This window comes from Bison bison, unplaced genomic scaffold (genome assembly GCF_000754665.1).
Source record: "Bison bison bison isolate TAMUID 2011002044 unplaced genomic scaffold, Bison_UMD1.0 scf7180017864243, whole genome shotgun sequence".
Lineage (NCBI taxonomy): Eukaryota > Metazoa > Chordata > Mammalia > Artiodactyla > Bovidae > Bison > Bison bison.
The window spans coordinates 4,596,467-4,622,653 of record NW_011494815.1 but is presented as its reverse complement, the minus strand read 5'-3'; the positions used below and the strand labels follow the sequence as shown (position 1 = coordinate 4,622,653).

The window sequence follows — 26,187 nt, the reverse complement described above, 5'->3', positions numbered from 1 at the left end:
TTTTTTTAATTTGGTCCAAATGTTAGCAGGACTCAGGTGCCCCAGTCTTCTTGCTCAGAAGTGGAGGGCCTGCCCCAGATGCCCCTGTCACAGCCCCAGCAACCGGGGAGAGGAAGTAAGGGAGGGAGAGCTGTCGGGTAGTCCTGCAGGGGACTCCTGCTGTACCAAGGCAGCCGAGGCTCAGAGAGGGGAAGGGTCTTGCCTGAGGACCCATAGCAAGGCAGGCAAAGGTACAGCCAGGACAAGACCTCTTGGGCCTGATGACGTCAAGCATGGGCTCTCTTCACCCCAGCTCCTTGCCAGCTTGGTGACATGCAGACATCAGGCACATTGTCACAGGAGATGGCCAAGTCCACTGTCAGGGCTGTCATTCGGTCCAGATTTGGATGACGCCTCTACCTGGCTGTTCTGAGTTGGCAAGAGATAGTATGTAAGGAATTGAGGCCCAAGGCAAAGAGATGGTGGCCCCTGGTACCTCCATTTCAAAACCACTCCCAGTTCACACACCAGTTCCTCACTGCCTGTCCCATTTTAGGAAGCTTTCCTCTGCTCCCCAGATCTTCCCAGGTCGCTTTTTCTGACCACTTCAGCCCACAGTGAGTTCTCCCAACTCCCACTCCAGGCTCCCAAGGCCCTTGGCCATGGCCTGACCATCACACCCCCTTGTATCAGCAGGTAGGTACCCACTACGCAAAGCAGGCCTTGGCCCCTACCCGAGCACCTTGGTTCCCAGCTGCATAGTAGGCTCCATGAGACGGAGAGGGGCTGCTCAGGAAGTTCTGGCTGACTGCTGTAGGTGTTTGTGGTCCTTGGTCCAGACAAAGTCCTTTTTGTTAATCACTGTCTACGTGGCAGGGACAGGCTTGCCCTGAATCCACTCTCTGGCATCTTGGAAGGTGGGAGAAGTGTCCATGGTGGGTGTCCAGTGTGATTTGAGCCTGGGCGCACCTTAGTAAACACATCCCAGTTCAGTTCAGTGGTCCAGGGCCAGGGCGTCTGGAGAGCCTCGTGCTCCGCCTTGGACCATCATCTTCTGGGTCTCGTCCGGCCCTAACGTTCCAAGTCCACAATGTAATTGGTATCTTGGATGCCATCTCATTTTAAAACAGTAGCTGAGGAATCTCCTAGACGGTTCTCTTTCGAGTCCTTTGATACAGAAAAGAGCTGCTTGCACTGCATTGGGCCCAGGGAAATGGGGGCAGGAAGCCAGGGCGGGGTCTTGAGGGGAGGGGAGTGCTTAGAGCAAAACCAACCCAATGAGACTCTTAGTCCAGATATTAAAGAAGTAGCATGAGCAGAGGCTGGGGTCAGGAGGTGGGCATCCTTAGTCTCAAGGGCAGCTCCAAACCCACCTTCGGGGGCACTCAGGACAGAAGGGTGGCTCTGTGCACAGGTCCAAGTCCTCCTGTGACACCTCCGGAATGCTGGATGCAAAATGGGTGGGCAGTCTGCTCAGCTGGATCCTCGGGCCCACAAAAAAAGCAAGAAGGTATTTACATGGGTGCTGTTGAAGCAACGAAAGCAAACTTTTCCTTCCAGGCTTGGGGCAGGAAGACGGGCGGATGGTCAGACAGCTCGGGGTGTGGGGGTGGGGTGGGGGTGCTGGCAGGCTGCGCTGGGGCTGTGGTTGTCTGCAGAACAGTCTGTTGGTTTGCACTCACCACCGGGAGAAGCTCATAAGCTGACTCTTAGAAATGGACAGGTGTCTAGAAGTCCAATAGCTCTATCAGAGACCCCGGAGTCCCTGGCAGGAAATGGGGGAGGGAGTTTCTGGCGAGTAGGGGGGTGCTGGGGGGGTGGTCTCATTGGGCCCCTCTGGCTGTGTTTGGAGGGGGCTGGGAGGCTATGGCCTTCAGTGATATGTGTCAGAAATGCTTGGCGCCTGCCTGGCTCTGGGGGTCAGTGGCGGTCGTAGGCAGTGGCAGCTGTGGGCGGAGCGGCTCCTCTGGCGGCAGCAGCGCTGTAATAGTACGGGGAGCCTGAAAGAGACAGGAGAGGCCACAGAGGTTGGAGGGAGACCTCGTGCCCCAAGCTCCGTACCTGGGGTCCCCTTTCCACCAGCGTCCCCTACCTCTGTCCCTTCCTCTTCCTCTCCCAGTCCAGACCACTGTCCCCTCTCACCAACATCTTGGTCCCTCCTCAAGGCACTGCCTGCTTATAGGTTTCAGGGCCTCCTCACCAGCTAGAGCTGGGGTGGGCAGACTGGGGCCGATCCCCCAGGCCTGATACAGTAATTCGTGTTTTCCTGGGACCTGGCCTTGCCCTGTTGTGTCTGTGGTGCTCTCACGCTGCTGCTGCAGAGCTGAGTATTACAACAGAGACCACATGGCCTGCGAAGCCTAACATATTCACTAGCAGGTCCTTTACAGGAAAAGTGTGCCAATTTCTGACCAGGAAAATGAAAAGTCATCACTTCTTAGGCCTGTGGAAGCTTGGTGACCTAGCCCTGCCAACCTCTGAACTTTCTTCCACACCACCACCCTCCTGCTCACACTCAGGTACCCCACTCCTGCAGAATCCAATTCCACAACCCTCTCAAATATACCAGAGTGCTGATGGCAGCTACAGTGGGTGGAGCACTTGCATCCAACCCTGCCACGTCCTTTATACCTCTTGTCTCATTTAAACCCACGGGGCAGGTAGAGTTAGCCCATTTTATCATACTCCCATGCCTCTGTGCCTTTTCCATGCTCTGCCTCCTGCCTGGAACATCTTGGCTGCACTTCACACCGGCTTCCCTGTCTGCTGCATAGTGCTGCCTCCTTCAAGTCCCCGAGTCCCTGTCTCCTCCTCTGGGACACCCCCTTTCCTGAGCCTATGCCCTGTTGCAGGCTGGACCACATCCTCTGATCACTTCCTTCTCTTCTTCTCCCCCCTTCACCTGGATGGAGAGTCCCACAGAGGGGCTGGGTTCTGCTTTGCTCAGTGTTCACTGTCAGCCCCCAGCCTGCAGCCCAGCGTGTGGTACGTGCTCATCTGGGTTGGCCGAGAAAATGAGCAATGGCACCGAGTGAACCAACAATAGTAAAGACCCTGCCCATTCATTCATTCATTTTTCCGACCCCACTGGCTGCAGTGCTGGGCAATAATGAACAAATGCAGGCCAATGCTCAGAATCAAGAGGGGATCAGAGCTCTGAGAACAGAGCTCTGGGAATGCAAGATTGTTCTGGCAGAGTCAGGCTTTTCCTAGAGGAAGCAGGTTGGGTTGAACTTGGAGGATGTGAAAGTTTGGGTATGTGAATACATGGGAGGAGGGAAGGGTATAGCCCTGCTTCCTGTGACCTCAGGCCAGAGCCAGTGTGGGGCCTCCTGTTTTGATGCTGGGTTCTTCCCACTGTCTCTGGGCTGCTCTCTTTGGATGACATGCTTTGGATGAGGCCTCCAGGAGCCCTGCCCTGTGCTCAAACTTCTCCCCAGGGATGAAAGAGTCTGGGGATTCTCAGGGGGACAAGCAGATTCTCAGAGCCATGGAAGTTAGAGACACTGGGCCATCCCCTCCTTTTACGGGTGAGGGTGGTGGTGGTGGAGCTGAGGCTCAACAAACGGAAGTCATGTGCCCAAAGCCACAGAGCTTGGCCTGGAATTCTGGTTGTCAGTCCTGGATTAGGACTCTTTCGGCCATGATGCAATTCACTGCATATACAGTCATGTTGGAGAGCCGTGTTTATCCAAGTGGCTAGCAGCTGGGGTCCTGCCAGCCACTGTAGACCATGTGTCTGCTGGGGTAGGAACAGTAAGCTTCTTAATTCCTTGGCGGAGGTGGCTCATTCTGAAATCTCACCCAAATCTAAACCAGTCCTGGCAATTCTCCCAGATTCCATGACTGGGCACCAAGGCCTGGAGATTGCCATTCAGGCTCTATCACTCTTGGCTGAGTGACCCTGGACCAGTGGTTTCACTCCTTGAGCCTCAGATTTCTCATTTGTAAAAGGAGGTCACAGGGGGGCTGTATGAGGGCACCCACGAGGTGAAGATGTGAAGGTGCTTTGGAAATTGACACTTTTCTAAGCCCTGTGTATCCTTTAACTCTTTTAATCTCCACAACAGTTCTATCAGGTAGGCACTAGTATTGCCCCCATTTAGCAGATAAGGAAACTGAGGCACAGAGAGAATAAGAGGTTTGCCCATGGTCACCCTGCTAGTATGGAATCAAGAGGACAGGATTGACCTGTGCTACCAGCCCTAATTAGTGGATATAATTCTCCCTCCTGGCCCCCAGGAAGGCAGTGTGGCTCAGGCAGTAGTGCTAGTGGGGGAGCAGTCAGTGCTGGAAGGCACGGAGTATTCTGGAATATTCCGAAAGATGGGTTTTTCTGCTGCCCCCTGTCACCTCCTTGATTGGACTCTTGCCTCAGATGTCTGTCAGCCTTCTCTGCTCTCTCTTCTGTGCAATGGAGCCAGAAGCATCTGCAATACCAGCCTTGCATCCTCCCTTTAGGGCCCAGGTGAGAGGGGTGTGTGTGTGTGTGTGTGTGCGTATGTGTGTGTGTGTGTGTGTGAGGTAAGGGCCAGTCCCACAGGCCCAGGCATGGCACAGAATCAGGAAAATCACAGGGGCTGCCCACACAAATGAGGGACAGGAAATCCTGGCTCGGTCCTCTGAGTTTCCCTGGAGTCAGCTCTCACCCTGGGCTCTGACTCTCTCCCCTCTCAGAGTCTAATCTCTTGGCCAGGCCGTCCAGCAGCCCCAGTGTGAGGGCCCTCTGGCAAAATCAAAGAACGCCTACATTTACCATGAGAAATGAAAACATCACCTCACAAAGCGCTCTGTCTTCCTGGTGCCCATTAGACCTCCATCTAGAATAAACTTGTCCTTTCTTCTGTCATTTTTCCTCTCTAATTCACATTATCATCAATTTACTTCTTGACACAGTCATTCTGGGCTCCTACTCGTTCTCTAATCCCTTTACAGCGGCCACAGGCGCTCTGGTTCTAATCCTAATTGACCGCAGCGGCCTTTCTTCCTGCCGCCAGCCCGCCACCCCACCTGCCTGGGGCCCCAACGGGATGCCAGATCCTGGCCTTCCTGGCTGGGCCTGGCGTGCGTAGCCTGCGGGCAGCTCCCAGGAAGGAGCGAGAAGAGAGCCTCAATAGATGGCATCACTTGTCCTCTCTTTGGCGGTGTGTCGCTGAACAAGGCTCCCTTCCACCAGACCGGCTGAGGTGTGGGCAGGGTGTGTGAGAATCTTTCCTGTTTCCACAGCTCCCACTGTGGCACAGAAAAGCCTTGGAGCAGATTCCCCCTGATTCCCTGCCTAAGTAGCAGAAATAGTAGCTCTACTTCTCTAGCCCGGTGGGTTTCCTCCAGCTGAAGCCCTGAAGACACTGGGGGCAGGGAAGGCTGGTAGAGGGGAACAGGCCTGGAACTTACTTACAACTTATGGCAGAGCAACATATGGCAGGGTTTCCCAGGTGGCGCTAGTGGTAAAGAACCTGCCAGCCAATGCAGGAGATGTAAGAGGCATGGGTTTGATCCCTGGGTTGGGAAGATCCCCTAGAGGAGGACATGGCAATCTCCTCCAGTATTCTTGCCTGGAGCATTCCATGGACAAAAGAGTCCATGGGGTTGCAAAGAGTCAGATAGCATGCATGCGTGGCAGAACAAACCTGGAGTCTCCCTCGTCTTCAGGAGAGTGCAATCACTGCATTTGGGGCCTCAGGAGAGCATCGTGACCTGCTCGCGCTTGAATGATGCTGCTGGTGGCCATTATCCTCACTTTACACCTGAGGCAACTGAGGCCCTGCTTGGTTGATGACCTGACTAAGACTCTCCAGGCTACAGACTTGGGCAGTGCAGGGGCCATTTCTCATGTTTGTAACAGCCCGATATTGTTTAAACGTTTCTTGTGTTTCCAGAATTTTCTGTGGTATGAGCCCCTGCTGGGAGTGGGTGCAGAGGCACCCAGCTCTGGGTGGTGGCAACACAAAGCTCTCAAACACCCTGGTTGAAGCAGCAACACAAAGTGGGCTGCTCGTAGGTGCCAACAGCAGGGGTGTTTATGCTAGAGCAGCCCCGGTGGTGTTCCCGGCTGTGAGTACCATACCTATCTCTTTGATCCTCCTAGAGATTCTGGAAGCCCCCAGTATTCCATAATAAATTCACTTTCTGCTTAAAGTAGTGAGAGTGGAGTCTGTTGTTTGCAACTAAAAGCCTGATAGATTAAGTAACCCAGCTTTCAAAATAGACCAGCACTGTTCTCATGGCATACAAGGACCGAGTTATTTGGGACTCAGACTTGTTCCTATGGAGAGATAAGCCTCTTTTTCTGGTTGTAGTTCTGTTCAGACTGAATTGGTCAGAAGAGTAAAAGTACCACATCACACACTGATTATTAACACAGGCTCTAGAATCAGGGTGACCTGAGTTTGAGTCCTCATTCTGCTACCTGCATGCTGTGTGACCTCAAGTAAGTTAATTAACCTTTCTGAGCCTCCCTCTCTTCATTGGTAAAGATAATCCTATGCGCTGTCTAGGGGATAGGATATTTGATAGGATAAAATGAGGGTAAGATAAAAACCCACATGAAGGGTTTTGCCCAGTAACAGTTAGCAAGTGCTCATTTGGATGAACAGAATTTTGATTCCTTTTCTCTTCTCCACACTGGTTCTGGCACCCCTCAAGGCACTAGGCACATCCTAGCACAGGCTTTCTCATCGTGGCACCCCTGCCTAAGGCTCTCTCACCCCCAGCCTATGAGCTCCTTAGGACAGAGGCCAAACTTTTCCATACCAGACATACCGCCCACATGTATAATTGTGCATGTCAACTGGATTTCACTCTATCTTGAGAAGCAAAGGCCTCGGATGTGGTCTAGCCCCACCCTCCCTTTGGCTCAGAGGTGAAAGCATCTGCCTGGAATGCAGGAGACCTGGGTTTGATCCCTGGGTCAGGAGATCCCCTGGAGAAGGAAATGGCAACCCACTCCAGTATTCTTGCCTGGAGAATCCCATGGAGGGAGGAGCCTGGTAGGCTACAGTCCATGGGGTCGCGAAGAGTTGGACACGACTGAGCGACTTCACCTGGGCTGCTAGCTGCCCACACAATCAGGTGCAGACTTCTCAGTCTGGCATTCAAGGTCCCTCTCCTCCTACTCTATCCCATGGCTGTGCTTGCCCAAGCAGCTCCTTTCTCACTTCTTTCATTCTGGAACTTGCAGGCAAATGAGCCTATTGGACACCTCAAAAAATTAGAAAAAGGCAGTCATATCCCTGTGCTGGGGCTCAGGGCTCTGTCCATGCATGGGCTCAATTTCAGCCTCGACTTGTCCCCTTGGGCAGTGCACGGCCGTACATGGAGATCCTAGGTCAACATGGCCTCACTGGTGTCATGTCCCCATCACAAGGAATTCCTCCTACATTCTGACCCAGGCCTCCTTTGTGCCACATCCCCTGTGGGTCTCTCAGTAGTGCTGGGACCAGAGCCCTGTACAAGGTCAATTTGCAGGGAGCAGCTCCCTAGTTCAGGCTCCAGACCTACCTCCCTGACCCCATCCTTGCTGAAAGACTCTGGTTCAGGGTCAGCGTTTGCCTCCTGAGACTGACAACTGGGCCAACTCAGAACCCAGACCTCTCAGGGGGGCTTGTTTAAGGAAAAGCATAAGGTAGGCAGAGACCTGGTTCAATACTTAGAAGTAATTTTTACCAAACCCAAAAAAGAAGTCTAAGCCATCAGTCCACAGATTCAGCTCCTGCAGGAAGTCATAAAAGGTAAGAGCCTGGTCTTCTATATAATGAAATCTGCAGGCACAGGTCTAGAGCACTAGCTGACATTGTTCCTTATTTCACCAGAAGTTTTGCATGATAAACTTTCAAAATGCTTTGGGCAGTCCAAAGCTCAAACGCATGGAAGATCGGCAGCCAAGAATGTACAGCGTCTGCCTCATTGTCTGTCCTCATCACCAAAGCAGGTCAGGGAAGGGGCCAAGGCTGTGACTTCATGGCCTCCTTTGCAGACTCATGCCTAGCAACTTGAGTTTGAAGACATTAGGTTCTTGACTTTTTGATGAAGTCTATGGTTCTCAGTCCTTAAATAATTCAGAGGATCCAGGGAATTAACAGGTTCTTACTTAAGTAAGCCTTGCTAAGCTGTGCAGACAAACCTGGATGGTCTCAGAGGCCCTTCCACATCTGACCTTAGTGGAAATTACTCAGCTGATTGCTGGGGAGGGATCCATGTTGCTGCCTGGAGGCTGATGGGCTAGCTCCAACCCCAGGGTGACTGACATCTGTGAGGGGGACCCTTGCCTCATGCTCCAAAACCATCAGCTCCAACTCAGACTCACTCATGTAAGTTCACTGAAACAAAATAACGGGCTCTCCTTGGCCTTCCAAGATAGCCCTGTGGGGTGGCTCAAATATCTTTGATGATGCACACAGATCATGCTGGCCCCAGCCATTGACCATCTGCAGTCTAAGGCCTGGGCAGAGGCTGGGTACCAACTGAGCTCGGCATAGCACAACTTGGCAGACCTTCAGACACAGAGCAACCAGTTTCCAGTGGTATCCACAGCAGACATCACTAATCAATATCCTTGCCTCAGAGTCCTTATGAAGACAGCCACTTCCAAACAACCCAAATTGGTCCCTGGTTGCCCTTATTTAGAGATTTATCACCAACCTATTCAATGATCCTTAAGAAATATGTTACTCGTAGGCAGGCAAAACTTTTCCTACTTTTCTCTTCCTTTCTCAATGGCCTTTTAAAATCTGTTCCCCTTCTGTGCCATCTCCCATCACCCACTATAACACAGGGGGAGGGCTGATGGCACAAGCAAGGCTGGGGTGGTATTTGCTGTCCTGAAGCTCCAGCACAAACTCCCATGTTGCCAGTGTCTGGGGGGAGCTACCCACCCCCTCAGTGACCAGGCCTAATGATGTTAAGGGACCCTGGTCCAGTGAGGCCCTGATAGGCAGCCGATGGCCCAGGGGCCCCGCAAGGCCTCCGCCAGTACTCACCGAGCAGCCCCGGGTTGGGGAACCTCCAGGAGTCGTTGTACGAGGGATACTGAGGGTGGCTGTAGGGGCTCCCGGAAAAATCACTCCCTGCATGTGGTGGGTGGGAGAGAAATAGGAACCGAATGTCAAGTCAGGTTTGGAAAATGCCACCGGCACTTGTCTCCCTCACAAACTGTGGGTGCTTTGTGTAACTAATAAAGGCAAGTCCGGTCCGCCCCCTCACCAAGTGGACAGCTGTCACTGGCATTGTCCTTAGAACTTTATTCATAGGAGTGGATGCCAGGTGACACTAGTGGTGAAGGATCCACCTCCCAGTGCAGGAGAGGCAAGAGACACAGGTTCGATCCCTGGGTGAGGAAGATCCTCTGGAGGAGGGCACGGCAACCCACTCCAGTATTCTTGCCTGGAGAATCCCATGAACAGAGGAGCCTGGTGGGCTACAGTCCATGGGTCGCAAAGAGTCAGACATGACTGAAGTGAATTAGGACCCATGCACACATTTCCCCTTAGAACCTTTTCTTATTCTGGGAGTGAATACCAGTCTCTCACACATGTACCATTGAATTACCACGTGCCAGGTGTTCCCTGGGGTAGCTGGCCCATTTTGCACATGAGAAAACTGAGGCCCAGGGTCTCTCACAATACAGCCTGGAATCACCCAACCCAGGCCCAAAGGCCCAGACTGCTTGTTTCTCAGACCTCAGCCCTGACCGAGGTCACCCCAGGACACAGTGTGGAGGCAGTGCCACTCCCCATGTGTTTTCTGGCTCTGGACTGGAAGGCCAAAGATGACCCAACTCTGGTCTAGCCCTCTGGGCTGTGAATCCGGAGGTGGCTGCTCCTCAGGCCTCTCTCCGGGAAGATGAGACATAAACTCAGACCCTCTGCCAGGAGGAGGTGGATGGCACTTTGCTGACATGAAGGGACTAGCCAAAGGGCTGGAGGAACACAGAAGAGCACGGGCTTGGGGCCTCTGGGCCTGGGGGGAGGAGCAGAAGCTGCAAGCCGCGCCAGGTGGGACAGAACTGGGTGTGGGGGGCAGAATGGAGCTTGAGGACGGTTCACTCCTGCCCAGCGGCTTGTGGAGCCATGATGCTTGCCTTTGGCACTTCCCTCCCTTCCAGCCGCAGGGGGCCTCTTGACCACTGGGCAGTCACAGGAGAGGAGCCCAGAATCCCTGCCTTCAAACCTTGCCCCCTTGGCTCTGTAACAGGACAGGCCCCGCCTGTCGGCTCCCTGCCACTGGGGCTTCTGGGGGCACAGGGGCCCCTGTGCCTGTTAGCAGGTTGTATGGGCAGCTGGCTATTGAGTGGCTTTTTAGGCCACTAGTTACAGAGCATAGGGCCCCTCCCTAGCAGTGGAGACAGGAGTCTCCCAGCCCCATGAGACCACCCTCAGCACCATCCATGCTTCCATGGACTCTTTTTAGATGCCAAAGGGCCGAAAGGCAGGAGCCTCTAGAAGGGCCACCAGCCCCAAGTCAGGACTTGGAGCACTGCTCTTCCCTGGGAGGCCTCAGCCGACATCTTAGGGCCCCTGGGGCTCCACCAGGTGCAGTGGGAACAAAACAGCAGGGCTGAGAGCCAGCCGCTCCCAGCCCTCAGGCCCAGCTGGCCACCTCCCCGCTTCCACCAGCAACCACAGGCAGAATGTGCGCGTGTGCGCGCACTCACACACACACACACGCACACGTGTGCTCCTCCTTGGGCCTCTCTGGGGGCCACTCCCAGCCTGACAGGCTGAGCTTTCCAATTCTCTGTTTTTTATGCCTCAGTGGTCAGGGTGTCAGGTTCCGGCGAACAAGGGAGAGCATGGTGACAGTGCGGGGCCGCGGCAGCTCAGCCCCCGGCGTATCCATCAGCGCCACGGCACCTCCTCCTCCTCCTGGGGGGTCAGGTGGGGGAGCAGAGAGACCGACCTGCCTGGAGAAGGGGGACAGCCGCACTTCCCCCGGGGCTCTGGGCACCCTCAGGGCTGCCCCATCAGAGGCGCTTCTGACAGCACTGCGCCTGGCCCAGGGCATTGGGCTATACCGGCTAAGGCTGTCTCGGCAACTCCATCTAGCAGCACCGGGCCCATCTGAGGCCCAGCTCCAAGGCCACCTCTTCCAGGAAGCCTCCTTGATCTCCAGCCCCTCAAAGTACAAGTCTTGGGTCTGTTCAACTGGAGCTACTTAGTTAGCTGTGTCCGTTATCCACTCTGCACCCTCCCCCCAACTTTGTCCCCAGATTGGCAACAGGCCATAAGCAGTTCCAACCCCTCTAGAGGATGTGCCTAAGTCAGTGTTGCTCAGCATCCTGGACCGCGCCCCACCTGCCTGACCTTCTAGAATCTCACTCAGATACCTCTTCCTCTGGGAAGCCCCCCTCGACCCCGTCCTGGGGTGTACTCCATCTCCTGCTGTGCCCAACACCAGATTTGCCCTGTGACATGGGAGTGTCTGTCTTCAGGTCAGTGTGTGACTCCTCTCAGCACCCACATGCCACCCACCCCCCGTGTAACACCCTGTCCACAGCAGACAGTCAGTGCTCCGAGAACCACAAGTAGCTCGCCATCTCCACTGTAACACCATGCTCTTGTCTGCACAGCTCTCTCCCTCACCTCCTTCCAGGCTCTACTCCAAAGTCACTTCTAAACATTGCAATTCCCATGGAAACACCTTCCACTTTCCCTGCTTAACGTTTCTCCATAGAACTGATCACAAGCTAACATATCTTACTAATTGTGCTCATCTTTCTTGTTAATTCTATGTCCTCCACTAGGAGGTAAGCTCCCTGGGGCCAGGGAGTGTATGCTCGCATCCCCATGTCTAGCAGGCCCTGAAAACCATTTGTTAAATGAATGAAAGTGTGGGAACTCCTCCGTCTACCAGAGATGACTCTCATGGCTTCCATTATTAACACCAATAGCCAGGGGTTTCTTGAGCACCTACTGTGTGCCAAGATTCAAGCCAGTTTATTTGATCCATTGCCCAGGTTCCATCCACCATGCTGTCCTGCTCCCTGGTGGAAGAAATGAACTTCCAGGGACCCACCCTGCCTGGTGTGTTTAGAGCAGTGGTGTGGTGGTACCCTCCGTGGGCCACTGTCCTGTGAGATGCCCTGTGAGAGTGCACCCTCTGGGTAAAGGGAGCTTGACCATCTCCGGGGCAAGAGGTCGACCTCAGGGCTGGTCCAGCCATATGCTGGGGCCTCTGGATGAAGTGCTCCACAGGCAGCTGGCAGGGCATGGGCAGTCCTCACCCATGAGATGTGGGGGTGGGGTGGGGGGTGGGGCAGGTCCTCAGTTGCTGAGGAAGATGCCTGTCTGTAGACCTGGCCTAGCTCAGCCAGAAAGATGGCTGGGGAGAAGAAGACCACCCAGACTCGAGCCCACATGATGCCACTGAACCCAGTGGGCCTCAGTCAGTCTGGCACAGAAGCTGAGAGCAAGGGTTCTGGAGCCAGACTGCTGCAGCCCAGATCCTGCATCTGCCTATTCCTAGCTCAACAGGTTGACTGTCAGCAGGATGCTCTCTGTGCCTGTTTTCTCCTCAGTAGTCGGGACAATGAATAGATCCCACTGCCCATGGTCATTGCAGAGACTGATGATACACAGTGTCTGGCATGCAGTGACTGCTCAGCAAATGTCAGCCACGAGGACCACGACCTGACATCAGCTACCAAGGCTTCCTCCACATCTAGAATCTCATTTAACTTTCCTGAGAGTCCTGTGACGTTCCCAAGATGGGTGCATCTGTCTGTATTTTATACGAGCAAATGGAGGCTCAGGAAGGTGGGGGGACTTGTCTAGGGTGGGGGGAAAGTCCAAGTCCAGCTTCCTGACTCCTAGCCCAGGGCCCTCTGCCCATGTGACACCATGACACTGCCTTCCCACCCCGGGGCCTCTGTCTTCCATTTGTACAAGGGCAGGTGAGACCCAGTGATGTCCAAAGACCCTTCCTGTCTTCTGAGCCTGAATTTCACTTCTCAGGTGTCATGGTGCTCCCAGCAGGGAGGGAGGCCCCCTCCTTGAGGCTCTGTGGGCTCCACCAGATGATGACTTCCTTTGGGACTAGAGGTTTCAATCTCCTGCTGTGTCTCCCTTGCTTAAATTCACCACCATCACAGCACCCGAGGAGCATTCACCTTCTTTCCTTTAAATCTTAGGACTGTAGCTTAGAAAAGCGAGTCTGGTCCAGCCATGAGAAGTTCCAGGAAAACACTAGGGATGCTTTCTGCGGGGAGAGGAGCATATGAGCAGGAGGGGTAGGGGTTTGATGTGTGGAGGGAGACAGGGCATTCCGGGCACAAGCAGAAGTCTGGAGTTGAGGGGTCAGAATGTGCCCCCAGCACAGCCAGGTCTTCACAAGGCCCCAGCAGAGGCAGCCCACGGAGCAGAGCTGAAAAGCAGAAACATCGTGCTTTTCTTCCTTTAGGGCTGGGACTGGAGAGGCCTTCAGACTTGTCAGTACCAGGACCTGGAGGACAGGCTGGAAGAGGTGAGCCCGTGGTCAGGGAGAAGCTGTGGCCGCAACCCACAGGAACAGGAGAGGGGAACGTCCACAGGCACAGAATGACGTTCCTCAACGGCAGGAGTGAGACTGAGAAGGCAGAACGTGAGAGTCCCACTTCTGGCTCATGGTTGGGGTCAGGGAGGAGCGGCCAGATGGCCCAAGACAGAGCTCTCACCATGACACTTCTCTTATGACCAAGGACACCATGGGGCTCTTACCTCCTTTTGCTAACTGATCCATGCTTTGGGCATCTCTCATAAATACCAGCCCATTTAAACTCGGCAACCTTTTCTTTATGCATTAACAGAAAAGTTCCTGTGATGCCCAGTGGGGGTGCTGGCCCCTGCCCAGCAGCTGTCACTCAGCAGGCAGCCAGACCTCCATCTGAGGAATTCACAGCACACAGGCCCTCCTCGGAGATGGCTCCTGGGCCGTCTGCAGGTGCACCCCCAGAAGCCCCCAAGAACTCTCAACAACGAAACATGCGTCATGATCTCCTTCATCTCCAGCACCCCCAGGAGTGAGCAGTCCTGAGGAGAAAGCAAGACTGGACTTTCTGAGACAAGGCCTGGGATCTGCCCTGGGAGCTGGGCCCCCACACTGTGCTAGGAAAGTGGGGACGGGCAGGGGAGGGGGCTGCCCAGAGGCTGGGTGTGGGCTTAGTGTGGCAGGGCTCAGAGGGAGCTTGCCTCCATGCTCTATAGTGGCCTTAGGGAAGCAACAGAACCTCTTTGGGTTCTTCTCATCGTGAATATGGGCCTAATAAAAACCTACATCATAGGACTGGTGAGAGGTAAATGAGGTAATATTGTTGGAAGCACAGAATTACCTTTTCCCCTGCCAAGGAGACTGGGGAAGCCGGGGAGAGAGGGGAGAGGAAAAGCCCTCCTCTAAAGACTGAATCAGTCCCTAAAAGGAATTTTATAGCTTTATTTATTTTTATTGCTGAGTTCTTGGATGTGCAAAAGGAGGCCCAGAGCAGGGTTCAGGAGTGAGGCTGGAGAGGGCTCAAGGTCGGTGCGTGAGAGAACGCCAGGACCTGAACTGGGGGAGGTTCTGTTATCAAAAGGGAGCGGGGAGACAAAAGGAGATGCCGTGGGGGTGGAGAACATTCAAGAAGTGAGCCTCTAGGGGACTTCCCTGGTGGTCCACTGGCTGAGTCTGCACTCCAGTGAGGGGGCCCGGGTTTGATCCCTGGACAGGGAACTAGATCCCACATACCGCAACTAAGATTTCGCATGCCATAATAAAGCGATCATGCTGCAAGGAGGACTGAAGACTCCCAGTGCCATGACTAAGACCCAGCACAGACAAATAAATAAATAAAATATTGAAAAAAAGAAGTAGACGTCTAACTCCCATTTTAAGCCATCCACATAGGGACATAAAGTCTACTACACGCTCAAATGCCTATATGACTGGGCTGGTGTTTTCTCCCCACGTGGAAATCAGAGGAAGCAGCTGAGTGCCACATTTGGGCAGCCGGTGGCGTTGAGGTGAAAGACTTGGAAAGATCCAAGAACAGTATGGATCACAGAGCCCAAGAATTCCGCAACATCAGGAAGCCGGAACCGCAGGTGGGCATGTCTGGGTGAAGTTAGGAAGTGTCCAGAGGGCGTGGTACTCCATCTTAGGATAACCCACCCAAGATGTTAGAGCAGAGAATGCTGGGTGAGGGACTTGGCCTCTCACTGGGTATCCGAGGAACTAGCAATCACTCCCCTCGTTCCCACCCACCCCCCAGCAACCCACTTCTTCCCAGAAGTAATGCAAAGTAAACCTGGCCATCACCCTGTCTCTACACCACAAATTTATCTTACATTAAACCTGCCCAACCTCTGCTGGGACTCATCATTCCAGATCATATGGACCAGACGAACTTGAAAGATAATTTCCTTCAGCCTCCCCTTCCCCAGGGCCACATGGCCAGGCAGGGCCACAGCAGGATCAGGACACTTGCCTATCCCTAGGTCCTCGGGCTTCCACCATCCCAGGGAGAGCTTCACTGGGACAGCCAGCCCTCTCCTCCCCATTCCCCCGCTCTGGTATGCCTGAGAATTTTCAAACACAGAGCAAAGTTGAAAGAATTTTATCGTGAACACTGTGTACCCACTACCTAATTCCATCATCAATATTTTCTTACACTTGCCTATCAACTCTGTCTCCTTCCAGCCTTTCATTCATCTTATCTTTTGTGTATTTCAAAGTAAATTGGAAACATCAATACACTTTCCCCTAAGTACTTCAGCATGCATATAATTAACCGAAATTCATTACTTGTTTAAAAGCTTTTTCTTTTGATATAAAGTATACACATAATGAAATGCACAAGTCTTAAATATACTATCACTGTGTTTTGACAAATACATACACATGTGTCATCCAAACCTCTATCGAGATACAGAACCTTAAACTTCACCCCAGAGAAGGAAAGTTCTCTTCTGCCAGAGAAGGGGGTCTTTTGACTGGCTGAGAACCCAGTTACTTGGTGATCTGACTGAGTCATTCCCCCATGAATACGGAGCTCTACGATTAGCATTGACAACCCAAACCCTGATCGCTGAAAGGCCCCTAACCGGCAAATCAAAAGCCCTTGCAAAGCTATTGTACTAAACAGAATCAAGCTGAGGAACGGATGTTCTCCCTTCAAAGACCCAGAAAGAAAGCAGAGGTTTAAGAAATTTAGGATAAATGGCGGATTTTCCCAAAACAGCACTGTCTTCCAAACATAGAAGAGTTGGCTGTTGGAAAAAAAAAAATGAGGTAACTAGAAAGGATTGATTGAAATTAAAAGTTTAGAGGAGGCCACAAGAAAAGGCACGGAATGCAACTGCCCTGAAGATGCCAGGGCCGGGAAAAACCATCAGAATCAGAAATGTTTTCAGTTTACCCTTCGTTAAAAGCTCAGAGATGGCAAGAAAGTCGAAGTTTCCTAAAATTCTCTGAAGTGACAGGTAAACGGGCTCAGTGTAGCTCTTAATTAACCCAGAACGACACCTGCCAGATGATGGGGATTTGCAGAGCGCGCCAGGGGCCGACCCCATCTGCAGATGGTGGGCTCCCACCTCTGCTCCAGACCTTGGCTGCCTGTAATTAACATACGGAAAGTCTTTCAAAGTGACTTCACTGCCAAGTTCTATTTCTGAAGGATTCAGACTGGGCTTTGAAAGAAAATCTTTGCAGAGGAAGAGGAAGGATTTGAAAAGGGCCTGTGAGATTTCTCCAGTTGCTCTCTGCGGTTTTGTAGAACTGCGTGATACACTGTGGCTCGGGGTCAGTGGGTACCTGGACATATACAACCCTGTCTATGGCCAGAGTGATCCTGATCATAGCACCCAACATGGCATTGTCAGCCTTGCAAATATACTACATATTATTTATATAATTACATTATATAATATACCACATATTATTATAACACACACACATATATATTATTACATATACATACGAGTATACATACAATATGTATAACACACACATATCCACATATACACGTATGCCCACACACACACAAGATTCTAGGGCTCTGTCAAGTCTCTGAGTGACCTTGATCAAGTTTTTCTTTTCACCCAGACTCAGTTTTCTCATCTGTATAGGTGGCGTGTATGGGAGAGATTTAAATAGCTGACCTCAAAGGGCTTTCATCACTCAGATCCTCCTCTTTCCCACTTTCACTACACCCGTTCCCACCCTAGTCCCCATGAAGGCCGAGGTTTCTCAACCATCCTCTCTCCAGAGCCAGACCTTCCTGGGCTTCCAACAGAGAAAGGAAAACCCAAGCAAGTTTGGTAAAGGTCAGCCCTGTCAACCCAGACAGCCCAGCACACAGAGCATCGATCCGTCCCTGGAAAAAACCTCTTCTCCCACCAGCAAGGCCAGCCACGAAGGCCTTCAGAAAAACCAAGAGAGGAGAAAAACTGAGGCAGAGGGCGAGAGTGAGGGGGAGAATGTAGAATGTCTCGTTTCCGCTTCTCTAGGGAGCTGTGGACATCATAGCTGGACAGTGGTGCTGGCCAGGGCGCAGTGAGACAGAGCTGCAGGCCAGGGCAGAGGCAGGGTCCTGCCCCCGGCCTTGGTCCCCTGACAGAGGAGGCTGCATGCCTTCAGCCCCCTTCCTGTTATCTACAACCACAGACCCTGAATACTGGAAGCCTTCAGGGAACTCAGGGGAAACAGCACAACAGTCACATTTCAGTGCCTCCAACATGGACCATGGGGCCTGCGCAGACCCCACTGGCTGGCTGCCCATCAGAGGCAAGAAGTGGGCTTCCTGAGCCACGTGGGGCCAGCAGAAACAGCTGCTGCTCTGACCAGTGCTGCTTGGTTTTCATTTGTTTGTTTATTTTCCACGCTGTATTATTTCTTCCCTGGCTGCCCAGTGTTTTGAAGGGGCAAGTGTGTCATCAGCTATAGAACAAGCGATTTACAACTGTCTTATTCCCAAGGCTGACTTCCTCTCTTTCTGTGATGTGCCTGGCCCCTGTAGGTATTTTCATGTGTGACCCATGGCTATGCTATGACTCATATTGAGCAGGTCTGGTTCCATTTTAATCTGTTCTCTTGCTGTGGTATTATTCCAAAATTCTGTCCCAATGTTCTCATTTAAGCCAACAATGCATATGAAAACAGTGTTTCACTAGGGCGTAAGACAACCCCTGATTTGTGAGTATGTGTAAAGAACAGTGGAGTCCTTAGTTTCCAGTGTGCCCTTACCTGGGAGTGCCCACAGCACATGTGTGAGGACCAAGCTGTAAGGTAATGCTCAGGATTCTCAGATGGGATTCAAGGCCCTGCAGGGTCTGTCCCAGAGAGTTTCCCAGCCATATCTCCCACTGCCCCACCGCTCTTCATCTGAAACACCACCTTCCTCCTACTTCTCATGTCCAGTCCCCCATCTTATCAAAAGCTGGCTCAAATACCACCTCTTCCAGGTAGCCTTTCTGGATTGATGATCCCCACTTCCCTGGTGGCTCAGAGGTTAAAGCGTCTGCCTGCAATGCAGGAGACGCAGGTTCGATCCCTGGGTTGGGAAGATCCCCTGGAGAAGGAAATGGAAACCCACTCCAGTATTCTTGCCTGGAGAATCCCATGGATGGAGGAGCCTGGTAGGCTACAGCCCACTGGGTTGCAAAGAGTCGGACACAACTGAACGACTTCGACTTCACTTTCACTTTCACTTTCCCCTAAGCCTCCAACCCTGTCTATGGCTGGGTGCACTTCCTGTCTAGACTCAGGATGGTTGTCCAGACTCTGGCTTCTGCTGTTGTTAAGTTTGTGGCTCCTCCTTGAGGACTGACCACGTGTGACTGACAGACCGCAGCCGCCCCTGCTGCCCTCCCCCTGCTCCGGCCCCACCCATAGTACTAATACTCGCTGGATGAGCATTGCGCATGCCCTACAACCGTTCCTTGAGCCAGGTGCTTTCAGTGTCAACAGAAACAGGTCATGAAACACTGGTCTTTGATCTTGGATAGAACCCTGATGCATGACACAGAGACAGAGACAGACAGCAAAACACACAGAAAAGAGCTGTGGGCTGTGTCTGCTGCAGGGGCCTGGTGCAGGTCCCACAGGTGGAAAGGAACACTGGATGGGTGCCCTCCTGAAGGGCTAGGACCTCCACCAGGCCTCTCTGGGCCTCTGTGTCACATGATGATAGCACTAAGGTTGGATCACCCCCAAAGAGCAAAGAAAAATTTTTTTAAAAGGAAGGAGTCAAACCCATTGATAGTTACAGTTCAGAAAACAGGACCAGACTGCATTCCAAGCACCGCAGGGCTGGAAAATGGAGGTTTCTTTTCCTTAGTACTTATTTCGCCATCAGAAGATGCTACATCTAGATTCTACCTGGAGACTTTCTTTGAGTGACCAGGATGTGACTAAAAGCCCCCATCCCAAGCCTAAACTGCCAGACTGCAGGTTCTACAGAATTCAGCTGGAGTAGTATTGAACTATATTCCTGAGAAAATCCAGCTCACATATCTGTGATGGATGTCTAATAAGTTAATGAGAATTCTGTATATCCATTCCACTCAGCATTCAAACTGTCCCTACCCCATTCAGAGCTCTGTGCTGGACCGCCTCTCCACAGTCAGTGGATGGTGCCCAGGCCCCAGTCCTCATGGCACTCCCAGCATCTGAGAGGATTCCTCAGACCCAGAACTAGACATGCAGGCATCAGTTAACAGTGAGGAGGACTTAGAAGCAGAGCAGAAGTTATCATTTATCCTGGCTGGGGCATCCAGGAAAGCTTCTTGTAAGAAGCGGCTGTGATCTGGACTTTAAAGGACATGGAAGCTGCATCATTTAACGGGTTACTGAAATCTGTTCCACTAGCCCTAGCTGCTTTCTGAAGAGTCATAGTATACTGCCCCTGTCCCCATGGAAGGGACCCTGAGGGGCAAGGCAGTCTCCAACTCCTCTTAGACAGAAGGCGGTTCTACAGGATACAATGCGTCCTGGTGTGGAATGGGCCACAGAGACCTGGCTCTTATCTGTTTCAACTCCCCATCAAGGCAACTGCCAAAGAGGCACACTGACTGATAAACCCCAAAACCCCCGAACAACTCCAAACCACATCGCTGCTTTGGTAAATTATTATAAACAGGCAGGCACTGATAATCTGCACAGGTAGTAAGAGCAGCTTTGGCTGCCATTCTGTGTTGGTAACTGAGACAATGGGGAAGACCTCAGGCTAGGAGCTGGTCAGTCCTTGTCAAAGCCCCTCAACTACTTAGGTGAGTGGCCTTGAGAAGTCACTTTACATCTCTGAACCTGAGTTCCTTATTTGCAATGTGGCATTACAACATTACACAGGACTAAATAACAATATGAACACATTTCAAAGTCTTCTGTGAACCAAAAAGTGTTCTACAGACACAGGGTCTATTCTTCGATGTTTAACTCAGGTCTTGGCACATAACACATGCTTGGTGTGACAGATGAAAAAAATGGATACACCGGGAGTTGTTTTGAATGAAAATTATATTTCCAGATGATTTTCTCATACTTCAACAAGTGCTCCAAATTTTGGTTGTAGGGAAAGCCTTGAACTAGGAGTCAGGGCCTCAATTTCATTCTGTCCCTACCACTGTGCAACCTTGGACCTGTCCCTTTCAAGTTCACTTAGCCTCAGTTTCCCCAAATGAACCATGGTGGGTGAGAGGTAGACTACATTGGTTTCCATTCTCTCTGCACTAGGGAGCATTTTCTCTCCCCTGACTCCTGCTCAGTTGTCCTTCTGCTTGCTTAAACGATGGGTCCAACCCCATGCCCCTTGAGAGTGTTCTGTGAGGTCTTTTTTTCCCGAGAAAATAGACAATTTCCACCAGGCTGCCTATAAAGCTGAAACAAGCCTCAAGCCTCAATCACCAGCTCCCAGACTCAGAAACCAGCCCCAGCCCCTGGTAGCTCAGAGGCCCTCTCACCTCCCCACACATTCCCAGAGCCTCCTGGGATGCTTCTCTCAGCCCACGTCAGCCCAAAGCTCTGAGTTACTTTCCTGTGGCCGAGACCTTGGCCTGTCCCTCAGAGCAGCCAGGGGTCGTCCTTGGAAGAACCGCCTGCCCCCAGCTGGGCCTGGCTCAGCGCGGAGGCCCGAGCGTCCTGCTGCTGACTAATGAGAGGAGGTGACGGTGTCACACCTTGCCGGGAAGTCACAGTGCTGGTGCCGACCCGCGCTGCCTGCCATCAAATTTTAATGCTTCTGCTGACATATTTATGGAATGCCTCACCAAGTGTTTGCGAGGAGACCAGACAAGATTTACCTCCACAATTACTACCACGATGCGCCGGCTTTGCTGTGCGCGGGGAACTTGCAGCACAGTCACCCGGAGCCCTGGTGCGCCCCGAGGAGGATCGCACTCAATTCCACACACCTTTCGCGCCCCCAGAGCGCAAGACCTGGGGCTGGAGCGGAGATGAATCACACGCGGTCCCTGCCAACTGAGAGCTCGCAGTCCACGGGAAGGGGCAACACACACATCGATTACTCGAGTCCTGCGTGGCTGGGGACCAGTGCACAGATACAGGGAGAGAGGCAGACTGGGCTAAAGAGGGGACAGGGTATTTTTTCTATCAGAGTCAGGGTCAAGAACAAAGCCAAAAGCGGGGCTCCATGGGGCCACTCAGCTGCTTCAGCTCTCATAGGTGTTCCCCTGCCCGTAAGGGCCCTGTGGTCTCCATCTCTCTCCACTGCTGGGCTCAGTGCCTCTCCTTTAATAGCTGTGTCCCCATTCAATCCTCGGGGTGCCCTCTCCTAAGGCCTATGGAGTGGATGTAGCCTCCGGGTTCCTCTCCCTTCCTCACTGTGTCAACAAGTCCCTTCCTCTTTACGCTGTAGGGCTCTCCCTGAGTGGAGAGGTGCCAGAGGGCAGAAGTGATGTACATGATCTGGGTCCATGTTCTCAAACCTTGCTGCCTCTTAGATCATCTAGGGAGCTTTAGGGAGAAGGCAATGGCACCCCACTCCAGTATTCTTGCCTGGAAAATCCCATGGATGGAGGAAGGAGCCTGGTAGGCTGCAGTCCATGGGGTTACGAAGAGTCGGACACGACTGAGTGACTTCCCTTTCACTTTTCACTTTCATGCATTGGAGAAGGAAATGGCAACCCACTCCAGTGTTCTTGCCTGGAGAATCCCAGGGATGGGGGAGCCTGGTGGGCTGCCGTCTACGGGGTCGCAGAGTCAGACACGACTGAAATGACTTAGCAGTAGCAGTAGCAGGGAGCTTTAGGAAAGCCACATGACCAAGACACACCCAAAGTAGTTCAATCAGAGTCTCTGGGTGGGACCAGGTTTCAGGATTGGTCCCAACTCCTGAGGTGAGTCCTCGTACAGTGAGTTTGAGAAGCAGAGGACAGGTACTAGCTCCTCAGCGAGTAGTGGATTTTGTTAGAAATGCAGGATCTTGGGCTCCAGTCTAGTGTTACTGAACCAAATCTGCTCTGGAAGATGATGCCCACATGGTTTGTGTGCAGTGAAGTTTGAGAAGCACTCACTCACATTAAGGAGTTTCCCAGGGTCCTCAGAGGCACACTGTGTCTAGTCCCCAGGCCTCTTGAAACTTGGCCCCTAAGAAAGCCGACCTCTAAGAAGGCTAACTGCCAACAGCTGACCGCTAAGAGGGGCCAGCTGGTGTGGGTGGACTGCAGGCAGGTGGTTGGGCAGCTGCCACCAGTACTTAGCAAGCTTGCTGAAGCACTTGTCCTGTGGAGGGAGCTGAATCAGGACAGCCCTCAGGCGTATTCTCACAACGGTCAAGGCTGGACCAGAGGCAGGAGTCCCAGTGAAGTCCCACCTCTATCACAAATTTAGTCTTCCCCAGTCCAGGCCTGTTTCCTCATGGGTAAGAAAGTCAGCCCTGCAGTTGGCTGTGCGAATGGAGACCTCTTCTTTCCTAAATCTGACTGACACTTTCACCCGTGTCCTCTGTGACCAGCCCACAGACCTAGCTGAGAGGCAGCTTAGTGGGGAGGGACCTACGAGGGGGAAGGAAGATGTCTTTGGGGGCCCAGGAAGGAAGAGTGAAGAAGCTTCCTAAGGGTACAAATGCAGGATGAGCTGCAGGGGGGAACCCCCAGGTGTGCTGGGGAGACCCAGTGTGTATTTATGTTGACGCTGGGCATACAGCAGACAATGTTTCATCTGCCTACTCATTCAACAGGTGTTAGCTGAGTGCTTGCTAAATACCAGGTACTGCTCTAGACACTGAGGATATAGCCATGAACAAAACAAACATTCCTGCCCTCAGGGTACTTATATTCTAGTGACATAGCTGCTGCTGCTGCTGCTAAGTCGCTTCAGTAGTGTCTGACTCTGTGCGACCCCATAGACGGCAGCCCACTTGGCTCCCCCGTCCCTGGGATTCTCCAGGCAAGAATACTGGAGTGGGTTGCCATTTCCTTCTCCAATGCATGAAAGCGAAAAGTGAAAGTGAAGTCACTCAGTCGTGTCCGACTCTTAGTGACCCCATAGACTGGAGCCTACCAGGCTCCTCCGTCCATGGGATTTTCCAGGCAAGAGTACTGGAGTGGGGTGCCATTGCCTTCTCCGTCTAGTGACATAAACAGACACTAAATAGGAAAAAAAATAAAGCATACATTATGCGTTAAGAAGAAAACATAAGGAGATGATATAGGGGCTGGGGATGGCTTCACCAAGAAGGTGACTTTCAAATAAAGAGGTGAAGGACGTGAGAGTCAGACCCGTGAATATCTATGGGAAGGGCAGTCTGTGCAGAAGGAATGGCAAGTGCAAAGGTCCTGAGGCTGGAGTGTGGGTGGCATGTTGGAGGAGCAGAGAGGAGGTCTGTGAGGCTGGAGAGGAAAATCGAGGGAGGGGCAGGTAGAGATGAGTTCAAGAAGGGAAGTAGGAAGGGGAAGATCTTGTGAGAATGTCAGCCTCTACTCTGAGACAGCAAAAGAGGGACACGACCAGACTCAGACTGAAATGGCTCACCCTGGCTGCTCTGGTGAAAATGGACTCAAGGGGGTAAGGGTGGCACTGGGGAGACCAGTAAGGAGGATACTGCAACATCTGCTGAAAGACGGGCCCACCCACAGAGTGGGCACCTCTGGCCACATGGAGCTTCAAGCTACGAGGTTGGAAGGGCCAGGCATTGTGGTCATGAAAGCAGATGGTCAGCTGGCTGAGGCCAAGGACATTCATAGGGTGAGGCCAATATGGACTGCCTGGACTCTAGTCTTGACTCAGCATGGCCCCGGGCCAGCCCATTCCTCTCACCGAGCCTAAAACAAAATAGCCAGAAGCGCACCCACAGGGTTGTGGTGAGAATTCAATGAGTGTGTGGATGGGCCAACTGTGGGTAAACGGATGGTCCTGTCCCATCCTGCTCTGTCCTGCCCACACCAGCAATGCCACACACAAGAGGGCGATGTGTCCCAATTCTCCACTAGGGGGAGCCTGGGCAATTCTTCCTCCAGCAGAAATGAAGTTTGCAAGCATCCATCCTGGCTCATCCAGGGAACTGCAGAAGTGCCCAGCATGGCCCTCTGGCGTGGGAATGAAGGCCTGAGCTGCCCTTCTAGCATGGGATTCTGTGGTTGTGGGTGGGGGGAGCTAGTCTTCTCCAAGGTATGTTCTGAGTAGCCCAACAGTAGCTACTGAGAGGTCATTACCTAGAGACCTAAAGCTCCCTCAGGCTCACACCATAGCCCCCAAATAACAAACCAAAGAGGTGGAAAGGAAAAGCCACCCGCGACTGAAGGTGTTTGGTCTGAGGTGAGCGGGATAGATGGCTTTTAGTTCACCCCTGCACATGTTTGTGTGTTTACTTCCTCTCTTGGTCCACACATTATTCAGTGTGGCTTCTCAAACCCTTGCTGAGCATCTGCCCATGGCAGGCTCTGTGCTGGGTGGTGCTGTGATGCCACAGACGCTCAGGCTCATGAGCCTCCTTTGGCTGGCTCAGACAGCCAGCTGGGGTTTTGAATTTCTCAAGGTCTCTCTCATCTCTTCGTTTATCTGAAGTCTAAAGAGTTCCACTAAGATTCCCTTAAAATATACAAAAGGGGCAGGGCAGCCATGTAGGGATGAGTAGGTTGCTCACTGCACAAGAACAGCCAGCTGATTGGGCGTGTGCAGACTGAGATTCAGCCTGCTCTCCACCTGCCAAAGCCTGAACCTTGGAGTGAGGCTGCCTCCACTCATGGGGAGGAAGGAGGAAGGTCCTGAGACACAAGCTGGGGAAAACCTCAAGGTCAGCTCTGTGGTGTCCCCTCTCTCTCCAGCTGTTGCTTCTTCACTCTGCTCTCACAGGTCAGAAGAGGACCATAAGGATGGATATAGCAAATCCCAAATGACTGTCAAACCTGGGCTACTGGGGTTCTCTCCTTTCAGCCCACATTTATCTAGTACTGAGGATGTGCCAAGCACCATAAGAGGCACAGATTGCCTATAAGGGTATCATTATACCTTTCACCGTTGAGACAGAAGTATGGTCTGACTCTCAGGGTCCTGCTTTTTCTCTTGCTAAGAGGATCTGAGCAATCAAGACTGGACTCTATCCTGGCCCTGCCACTTGGGCAAGTTACTCTGTGTAAGCTGAGGTCTCAGCTTCCTCCTCTAGGAAATGCGGTACCATCAACACCAACCTGATGGGGCTGTTGTGAAGGGCCAGCAGGCTGGGAAATGACCTGCTCATAGACATTCTCACTAGATGCTAGCTACTTCTAGAAAGCGGGGCCTTCTCCTCTCATCCTCACCACAGCCCCTGGAGGAAGACTATAAAAGATGCAAAGGCAGGATGGTGACTGGAGGCAGAACCGACTGAGGCCAAGGGAGCCAGTGCCAGGCCAGGGCATCCGGCCTACGCCCCACACCTTCTCGGCCTCCCCCAGGTCTCCCTCGCAGCTGGAGGAGTCGCACACTCAGATGAGGACAGAGTTGTTCCAGGCACGGGGAGGCTGAGAGGGATGTTCAGTCAGGCTCGGGAGACAAAGAAGGGATAGCCAGGCGGGATTTGACTTGCTCCAGTGGGTGTGCAGGTGGAGAGAGTGCCCCAGGGTTCCCGTGGGGCCTGCTCTCAGAAACCACCCACCGTGAGGGTCCCTGGGCCCCAACCTGCCCCGGTCAGGGGGCCCCACTCCACCCTCATGCTGCCCCATCCAGCCAAGGCTGCCACTGGACCTGAGCACCGACCAGCCTCCGCCAGCAGCCCTTCCACCCGCTCCCTCACTTCCTCCCGCTGGCCGGCGTGGTGGCAGCCCTGCC

General features: G+C 52.7%; 1 protein-coding gene and 1 non-coding gene across 6 annotated transcripts in view; one reads left to right on the top strand and one right to left on the bottom strand.

Annotated features, from left to right (window-relative positions):
• Positions 1-26,187, bottom strand: part of PAX5 (paired box 5) — a 183,869-nt gene continuing 157,682 nt past the window's right edge. For all 5 annotated transcript variants that reach the window (XM_010847096.1, XM_010847099.1, XM_010847098.1 and 2 more), the window contains 2 exons: positions 8,958-9,044; positions 1-1,979 (listed from right to left, as the gene is read on the bottom strand). In XM_010847096.1, coding sequence (XP_010845398.1) covers positions 1,900-1,979; positions 8,958-9,044 — 167 coding nt within the window. In that variant the 3' untranslated portion in view covers positions 1-1,899. The remainder of the gene's footprint in view (positions 1,980-8,957; positions 9,045-26,187) is intronic.
• TRNAC-GCA lies at positions 18,416-18,487 on the top strand. The gene has a single exon. It is a non-coding gene; the product is annotated as a tRNA-Cys (tRNA).